General features: G+C 30.8%; 1 protein-coding gene across 2 annotated transcripts in view; it reads right to left on the bottom strand.

The window, feature by feature from the left end:
• Nucleotides 1–2,449: 2,449 nt before the first annotated feature.
• Nucleotides 2,450–9,757, bottom strand: part of Hip14 (palmitoyltransferase Hip14) — a 29,310-nt gene continuing 22,002 nt past the window's right edge. Inside the window, exons 12-14 of one of the 2 annotated variants that reach the window (XM_089255525.1) lie at nt 8,533–8,687; nt 5,732–5,829; nt 2,450–4,359 (exon numbers count right to left, since the gene is read on the bottom strand). In XM_089255525.1, coding sequence (XP_089111651.1) covers nt 4,215–4,359; nt 5,732–5,829; nt 8,533–8,687 — 398 coding nt within the window. In that variant the 3' untranslated portion in view covers nt 2,450–4,214. The remainder of the gene's footprint in view (nt 4,360–5,731; nt 5,830–8,532; nt 8,688–9,757) is intronic. The other variant, XM_089255524.1, reaches the window with a different exon arrangement.

Genomic DNA, 9,757 nt, shown 5'->3' with positions numbered 1-9,757 from the left:
TAAGTTTGTTTTTTTCTTTCACACAATTCTTCCGACTTTTATACCCAATATTTTAAATTTATTTGACTTTCCAGGTCGGTGGGAAATGTGTTATCATTTAAAAGGACACGAGTAAAAACTCTTGAAAGAAAAATACATTCAACTGATTATTTTTTATTAACATTCACTCAATGGATTGCCAATGTAATATATATCCTTAACCTCTACAATTTTTCTCTCAATAATTTCTACATAATCTAAAAGCAACGTAGAAGAAATACCAATTAGTATTTCCCTATTGCTGAGTTGATATCTGAAAGTATGTGTCGAGTTATGGTATTGCACCTCATGGTATTCCCCACGAACCTTAATGAATAAAAAAAAATTGTGTTCTTGTCATCTTTCTTCCACCTCTCTGCATAAGTGCAGCCATCTATTGTAGGACCATGTCATGAACAAAAAAGAATTAAAAAAAATCACTTTGAGTCAACTCTGAGCGAAGCAAAGAATTTTTTTTTTCTCAAGTTTTTTTTTATAACTTTCTGTAAGGTAAAGCTGAAAAAAAAAATTAATTTACTGAAGGAAATATAAAAGAAATAACCAAAGGCAATTGTGATTATTATTTGTGGAAAGAAACTCCTAGATTTTTTTGAACAAGTTAAATTCAAATGTAAATATTCTTCCAGCGACACTTAAAAAAAAATTTAAAAAAAATGAATTGCATCAAACTTCAGTTTGTGATATTTTATATGATTTGAGTATATGTCCAATTAATTTCACATTGATTCAATTCTTGGAGTCATATTTACAATAATTCTAACCATGAGGATATTCAAACACGGTAGAACCTAGATTACCCAACATGACTGGGAGAAGTCTAGAATTGCAAATCAAAAATTTTGGACAATACAATATATGCATTCAACTCATATACAGGGTGATTCAAAACTCAACGTACAAACTTCTAGGGGAGGTAGGAAACGCAAAAACAAAACCCATTTTTTTGTGCATAACTGTGGATGGTAAGAACTTCGAGCTCTTGTTGTGAAACATAACGTGTACATGTACTGTCCTCATGTAAAATATAGATAAAGAGTTTTTTCTCCCATTATTGGCTTGCCATTTCTGCATCTTCGTTTATCCTCTAGCTGATCAGGTTGGGGTTTCCGGTCATACATTTCTATGTGATTCTGTTTTGTTTTTCCTATCTCCCCTAAAAGTTTGTAATTTGAGTTTTGAATCACCCTGTATATATACAATTTTGTCACTTTGCTTTAACCTTTCACACTAGATGTATCAAAAGGTTTTTTTAGTAACACTTCAGGTGAATTGTGCTTTAGTTGAAACACTTAAAAGCATTGCTCTTGCTTATTTGCATTTTCAAAGAATCTTTAATTTCATTATTTTCATAGGCAAGAGAAGTTAAGACTTTAGTGATAATTTCATCAACATTAAAGAAACAATTATCATTGAGAAAACTGAGGTTGATAAACAGAGTTCTAAAAAAAAAACAAGAGTAGGATAATCAAATGAACATTAAAAAAAAACACACTGCATTCCTAAAAATGTACAAGTGGTGAATGTGAATTTTTAAATGCTCTACAAAACAAGATAAAAGTTGATTTCTGTAACATAACTCCATGAAGATCAACAAGCTAAAAATACAGTGGATTATGGACTTCTATAGGAAACAATTAGTACAGTCTATATACAGGGTTGCATAGGTAACAGCACACACAGCATATTACTGGCGAAACGTTGACCCTAGAGACATACTTCCAATTGGAAAAAGTACCCAAATAACGTGTAGAATTCAGACATCATTCATTTGGCAAGAGGTTGTAGTTATTAAAATAAAATAAAAAAAAAAATAACTCTTTATATGGACATCCTGTGATAAAAAACCCAATTAGAAAGTTGCCTTGTCTCTTCCGAGGCCAACAAAAAAAAAAATTCCCCATTTCTAAGTACAATATTTACTGAGATATTCAAATTTGAAAAACTGAGAAAAGTTGTGAAAAGAGCATTAATTACAGGTAAACCATTCTACCCGCATTCAATGCTGCTTTTGCACTCTGTATATAAACAACATTGGTGACATATTATCAGATTGGTTGGAAGAAACTGAAAACAAAAACTGATTCTAAACATATATATATTTTTTAATTTTGGTACATACTCTATTATTCATGAGGTAATAGTTTAAATAATATCATTAAAGTACTCCAACTGAGTTATTTTGATTGTCAATAAAACTTATGAAAAACACACTAGTACTTTGCAAATTAAATAAAAAATCATGGCCAAAAAAAAAAAAAAAAGGATACAAAAGCTTTTAGATACCAAGTAGATTATACAGAATCTACTTTTTAACCCCAAAGCAGAATGTTTAGTACTGTTCTGCGACGAGCCCTCGGCTGACTGGAAATGTTCTGCAGTAAAAATCCCCATACATGTAACAGTGTTTTTTGCACTTTTTCTTAAAATTCTTCCAAATTGTTCTGCAGTAGCGGTAATTGTTCTGCGACGAACGTTGCAGATTTCGGCACATTCTGCTTTGGGGCTTTATAAACACATTAACACCATTCGCAAATAAGTACTTAATACAACTTGAAAAATGCTCAGAGAAGACAAGTGTCAGGACTCTTTAAGCATTAATAGAAATCTCCATCAGCTTCATAATAAATAATACTTACTGCAGCCTCTCATGAAATGAGAAGCTAAAAGGCTCTCTCACACAACATATAATAAAAATGTCTTAGTGATCAACGCAGAAAAAAAAAAAAAATGAAGCTAAATATAGTTGTCAGTGGATTACACCTAAAGTATAAAACTGCACTGCAACTCAAGATTAGATTTTTTTTCCCCAGTGTAACTGCCCGAAAACAAGGCTTCATTTGAAATAAAAATTCTAAACATCTTCAATGTTTTAATATGTGTACAAGCATTATGAAACAAAAGATTACTTATTTATGACATAAAGCTTTCATATAACCATTTACTTCTGAAGTTTTCTCAACATAAAATAAAATTAAGATCTTCAGATAACAAAAGCATTTTTCATGAATGCAAATAAAATTATTAAGATTATCAATTCCAAGCATAACTGAAAGGAAAAGTTATGAATGATGACATAAAAAAAAAGTATAAATTTACAATAAATATCAATTATTTTTTCCTGTTGGAAAAACTTGTACAAATGATAAAATATACAGTCAAGTCTCCTCCACTTCTTCAAATAACCAATTGATGCATTTATGTGGTCTTATATCAGAAGTAAATAAGTTCTAAAAGTGCTTTTTGAAATAAGTTTTAAGACAGGAGTTACAAGTTCTTAAAAAGAAATAAGAAGTTTTAGTCATGCAAACTTTTTTAAATCATTCCATTTTCTTTGTGAGAACCCAACAGAAACATAATTTAAAATAGAAGTAGAAACTTCTACTATTAATAGGTTGTATGAAAGTTCTACTATAATTTCATTCCTAATCTCAAGTTTATCAGAGAACAAACATGAAATAAACATCTATACAGCGAGTTTGATTTTAAAACCATAAATTTGGTCAGATGAACATATAGGAGCATTCAAAAATTGAAAACTATGATGAATGTCCATCAGAATATATACGTTGTCTTAAAAAATAAAATGTCCATAACAAGAATATATCTAAAAAATTAATAATAATTACAAAACAGACATATACGTTGAGCAAATAATATTCAACAACTACAATCAAGGTGATTCAACAAAATATGTGACCAGAACAAGTGAATTCAGAGTTTGAAACAAAAATCTTACAACAAATAATTAAAATAGTTCATAAATGTTCAGCGCTCACAATTTCAAGAAAATAAAAAATTATGCATGATACACACAAAAATTTGTACACTGTGTACATCGCATCTGCATAGCCATTCTGAGTTGGCTGCAGATAAAACCCTAATAAGCAGCGAAGATTTTTTTACAGTTAAAAAGAACAATCACATAGTCTCAAATTTACAGACAAATATTACACAGACACATTTACTTTCAGTGACATTGCATATAAGTGAACGACATCACAATGAGCATAATGCATAGTGTTAGTGCTCCAAATTTTGGAGTGCATTTATAATTATATATATAATTGGTTATGTGTATGTATATGTGTGTGTCACATGAATGTGATGAATTGAAGGAACAGTTCATTTAATAGCAAAATTAAATTTCATTATTCACTAAATTACACTAAATTCTTTTATATATAATGATGTTCTGTATGAAATAATGGACTAGATTCTATGTCATCTTCATACACTTGTGTCCAATCTCTTGAGTCCACACTGAAAAGTCCACAACACCGCCATTTGAAAAAATCAAGGAAGTTCTGAATGCATCCTCGACTACAAAATAAGAGAAAAATAAATAAAAAATAGGGTTATTAATAATATACATTTATACCCTCACAATTATTCACATCAAATACTGATACTCCAGTGGGCCACATCTTGCATGTAAAAAATATTTGAAATTGATATATTGTTTCAGAGAATGGGATTTTTAGACTTGACAAGTTGATGTAGGGCATAGATGGGCAGAGGCAGGAAAAAAAGAGTAGGGCCATCGTTCATCTATGAAGATGGAAAAGTTGGAAGAACATTGTCTGGAAACATTGAGCTGGACAATCGTATTTCAATGAGATAAACAGTTAAACAGTTAACATAAAAGAGGAAGTGCTTGATTTCCCTGGCGAAGAGCAAACCTTCTCAAAAAAGGTAATGGTGAACTTGGTAAAAGGTAATTAACTTTTTTGAGGGGGGGGGGGGATATCTATCCATCATTTTGCTCTAATCTGATGCCCGGCAAATATCTGGCCATCTCCAGAAATGAAAGAATGGAGAGAGGTGACATAGCTTGTCCGAATGCTTAATAAGCTGTTTTCAAGAGGCACTGGATATGAAGGTGTCTGATGGCAATGTGGCCAATTTTCTGTAATTTTTTTTATATTTCAAACAGGATTCAAAATTTGAAGATCTTTTGCTGTATAGTTATTTGTTTCGACACATGACCTAATTCTTTTTCTTGGGTGATTCGTAGTTTCGTGCCAGTTCGTCATACTGTGCCAAAAGTGAAATTTGGAAAATCAGGTTATTTTCTTATGACAATGTTTGTATTTATTTTCATTTATTATTATTTCACTTTTATTATTCTACAACTGTAGTTTGTTAAATGGCATGTGCAGTTTTTAATGTCTTTTCAACTGCATTCATTGTAATTTCACCCGGTATAATATTCTGGTTGCTTTAGAATAGTAGACATGTTAGTTTTATGGCCGGTTATGCTATATTCACTGAACATGTGCAAATATCAATTCTTTTTCAGAAATTTCATGTGTGCCCAGGTTTATAGCTTTCTCCTCCAATTTCTATTCACTTTTAAAAAGGAAGAATATAGTGTTTTCACTAAATATAAGGTTTTTTTAAATCTTCCAAATTTCCGAATACTTTTATAATTTTGTGCAGGTCAAAGCCTTTTCTTTCTTGTAGCTAGAGATTTTGTTCTTTCTTTTGGTATTTATAATCCTAATAAGAAGCCTAAAAAAACTTCTTATTGATTTTCTATGCGTTTCATTTAATCTCAAGCTAAATCTAAAATATTTGTGTAAAAAAAATAAGTACATTTGCACATATTTTGCTTCGTCAGAAATTTATGCAATAAATTATTAAAGTAATGTTACAGATCAATTCCTGGTGTACAGTAAAAAAATGTACTTACTAGAAAGGACTGATATACATTCCATTCTTATCTTTTTTGAAGTGTGGATATCGCGAACAGTTCATCCTCTCGTTCGTTGTCATGGCCAACCAGGTAACCTAATTCAAATAACAAATCATATTTTGAAAACATGATTTCAATGTTGATTATAAATATGAAATTTTTTTTGTACAGTCTGAATTGATATTCTGAACAAGGCACAGTTCTTTACAATATTTATGCTAGAATATTATACAAGAATATTCATGCTAGAGTATTATAAAGGAATGTTCATGCTAGAATATTATACAAGAGATTGAATAGAAGTTCTCAGCACATATGGTACCTTACTACTTTACTTTAATTGAACCTAATTGCACGCAATACCTGCCAATTGCCATGGAGGTAGTATAATGCTATTTTAATTTCTGAAGAGGTGGCTGAGTCACAATTGTAGAACCTAACAAGGACTGGAACTAGAGAAAGGGGAGCAAAGGGGGCAACTGCCGGGCTGCAAATTTTAGGAAAAATAAAAATATTAGGGCAGGGAATGGATTAAAAATAACCAATTAATCAAAAATTTTAATCAATTTATTGATTTTTGTGCCCATATAATATTAATAGATGTCATAAAAATATATTTATTCATTTCGCACACCTATTCGGCAGATGTAAACAAATATAAGAATGATTAAGAAATTAAGGCTGCCCGTTTGAAGAAATTTAATATGCTGAACATAATTTTGTCAAAACATGTAATTTCTTCACTTGGATCTTGCTTTTTCTTTTTTTCAAATCAGATATTTTAGGTTACTCACTGTTTTGAAACAAATTTTGATTATACTGTTGCTTGTCTTCCTAGAAACTGCTCTTGAATGGTACATGAGAGAAGAGGAGCTGATATTTTTCTAAGAATACGAAAAACTACTGTTCATAGTGGAGACAATAAATTTGTGTCTCGTATTCTGAAACTCTCATTAAACTCAATGTGAAACTGAAATCAACAGTTTCATTGAATCGACTAGTTGAAAAATTTGATCAAAATATTGATTTAAATATTTTTAAATATGGTCACTTATCAGAAAAGTTATGAATAGGTACATAATTTGTAAGACATCTAATCAGCTTTTTCAAACAAATTAAGTTAATTCACAAACTTTTAATAAAAATTTTAATTGAATTGACAGTTAGTCGAATAACTGACCTGATTAATCGAACTAGCCCAAAAATACCACATAAAAATCATCAAATTTTGCAGTGGCAGGGAGTGGCAAAATCCTGTTCCCCAAACAAAAATCCTAGTTATGGCCCTGAACCTAACTGTGGATATATTTGAATGTTGCGCGGGTAATGTGTTCAGGTGCCACTGCATCTATCTTCCAAATTGGAAGTAAAAAAATAGCAATAAATGATATTCTTGTGCCCCAAAGCAGAATGTTTAGCAGTGTTCTGAGACGAGCCCTCAGCTGACTGGAAATGTTCTGCGGTAAAAATCCCCATACATGTAATAATGTTTTTTTGTGTGTGTACTTTTCTTAAAATTCTCCCAAATTGTTCTGCAACGTACATCACAGATTTTGGCACATTCTGCTTTGGGGTTCTTGTGTGTGATAAATTTAAGTGTTGTAGGGCTGAACGCACATGAGTCTTGAAGCTGGATAACCAACTTCAGCTGATGATCACTGCGCCGCTTTCAGGGGTATAACACACAAAATTATACACGAAATACATAAACCAGCAAACAATAATGTATCTGGATTTCAATATTGAAAAGTTTTAAACTTTTTCTCATAATCTTCAACTTCAAGTAATGCTAATATATAAAATCAAGGCATAAATTGAGTTATTTGAAAAGAATTAGATATAATGCAAAACTTTTATCTGAAAAAATTAGTTTCTCAATTGGAAGTGTATGTGTTTATAACTATATTTTATGAACAAAAATATTTCTTAAGAAAACAGAATTACAAACATCAGACAAAAATAAATTTTTTTCGTTCCAAATATATGCGGTGAAATACCTATATGACCTTACTCAAGAGAAAAGTGTATAAAAAGGAGTTATTTTTATAGATAGAATATATATTAACACTATGAAGCACATTTGCACCACAGAATATTATTGGTGTATATGGGTGATTATCTTTGTAGAGGGTGTTGGTAAATAACATTTTCACTGTAATTGGCACCATTCTTTAATTGGTAATAAATTCTTATATGAATAAAATTTTTGTCCATTACAAATGTGTATCAACAAGGGTTCAATGCCCAGGTATCTCGTCAAGCTTAATCAGCTTTATTTCTGTCACAGCAAGATATTTTGTCTTCTAAAGACACAATGAAGCTGTTTTTACAATAAAACATGTTTTCCACCCTCCCTCCAACTGATTCCAGTGGGTGGAGTCAACTCTTGTTCGGCGTTAGATAAGAAGGAGCGAGAAAGTAGAGAAAGAAATATTGTATTATATTTGTATATATGCTCAGTATAAATGATACAAAAAAAGGTATTTCTTCATAGAAAGCCACAACAGCAGGCGTTTTTGTATCAGTCAGGGAAATAGAAGTGATGGACAGAGTAAATTTTCTTGTTGGGGGAAAAGCAGTTATCAGCTCGCAATTTGAAAAAATTAAAATACGTGGCAATTTGGAAAGGTTTCGCAATTTCAAATGTAGCAGTTGTAATGCAGATCAGGAAATTTTTAAAAACCGCTTAAAGGATTAAATAATCATAAACATACTTGTTGTTACTAACCTCAACAGCTGTTTATGATGGGAAGGGATTTAAGGGTAAACAATATATATATTTTTAAATCAAATTTTACCTGATATAACTGGCACAGTAAAAGGCAGCTGACCCAAGTGCCATGCAGGGCCCCATTGACAGCAATCCAGGCTACCCATCCACTAAGTTGGAATGATTCCCACAGGTATCCTAGAGCAGACCTCCTGTGCTGCCAGGGAATATGTGCCTTCCAAACTAATGCAAAAAATAAAAATACAAAGAACACTTGAACACGATACTACTATTCATTAATCAAATGGAATAAAAACTCTAAATATTATTAAAACTAAAACTTTATAAATAGAAGCCCTAAAACACTTTAAATTTAAAAATATAATGATGAAAATTCTAACATGATAAAAAAAAAGTTTGGGGTTAAAAAAAAAATATTTTAATTATTAAAAAACACCTAAAAAATTTGTCCAATCAAAATCGAAATGCATTGAAAAACTTAATGAATCAATATCCTCATAAGTTAGTAAAGATTAAATCTAATAGTTCACAGGAGAAAACAAATTAACACTCACAAATTTGGTTCATGCATCTTAAAATATGCAAAGTAACAAAGCAACAGAATATTTCACATAACGATCTTATATTATAATAAAAGCAATATATTCCTATAGGGAAAAAAAAAACAATAAATTGATATATAGAAATTATATTGAATGTTCATTATCACCTTCCACTGTTTTACTGCAAGGTAACAAATGTTACAGTAAGAGTGATAAAGCAGTGGTTATGTGTAATCGCCAATCACTTTTACAAGTTTGATGAATTCTTTATTTAATTTTTTAATTTAACTACATTTATCACTTTTATTGGCGATTTTGCATAACACCAAAAATGAGTTTGGTTCATTTTATAAATATTGCTAAGTATTTTTATTTTGTAGCATTTCTTTACATAATTTTCAAAATGAAGACCATTTAACTATTATCGTGATTAATGTATCTAGCATATATTTTCAAATCCTGTGGTAAAAAAAGTGGATTCCAATAAATTTCAATAGAGTAAATAAAATTTTTTTTTTAAGCGAACACATGACATTCATCCTAGCCCCCCCCCCCCCCATACAGAGCCCTCTTAGCCCCACCCCTCTTTCTAATGGGGGAGGGGTGACTCATAGTTCAGCCAGCAAAGATTGAATGAAATAAATCACATTAAAAGGAAGTTAACACCGCAAGCATAATTTATCAAATTCATTCACTCTTCCAGATAGACAATTATATATAATGTCAAGCAAAGCTGATTCATTTAATATA

Source organism: Pholcus phalangioides, unplaced genomic scaffold (genome assembly GCF_987345545.1).
Source record: "Pholcus phalangioides strain wild (caught in Gottingen) unplaced genomic scaffold, Ppha-v1.0 ptg000004l_1, whole genome shotgun sequence".
Lineage (NCBI taxonomy): Eukaryota > Metazoa > Arthropoda > Arachnida > Araneae > Pholcidae > Pholcus > Pholcus phalangioides.
Note: the sequence above shows the minus strand (reverse complement) of the source record. Positions and strands in the feature narration are given on the sequence as shown.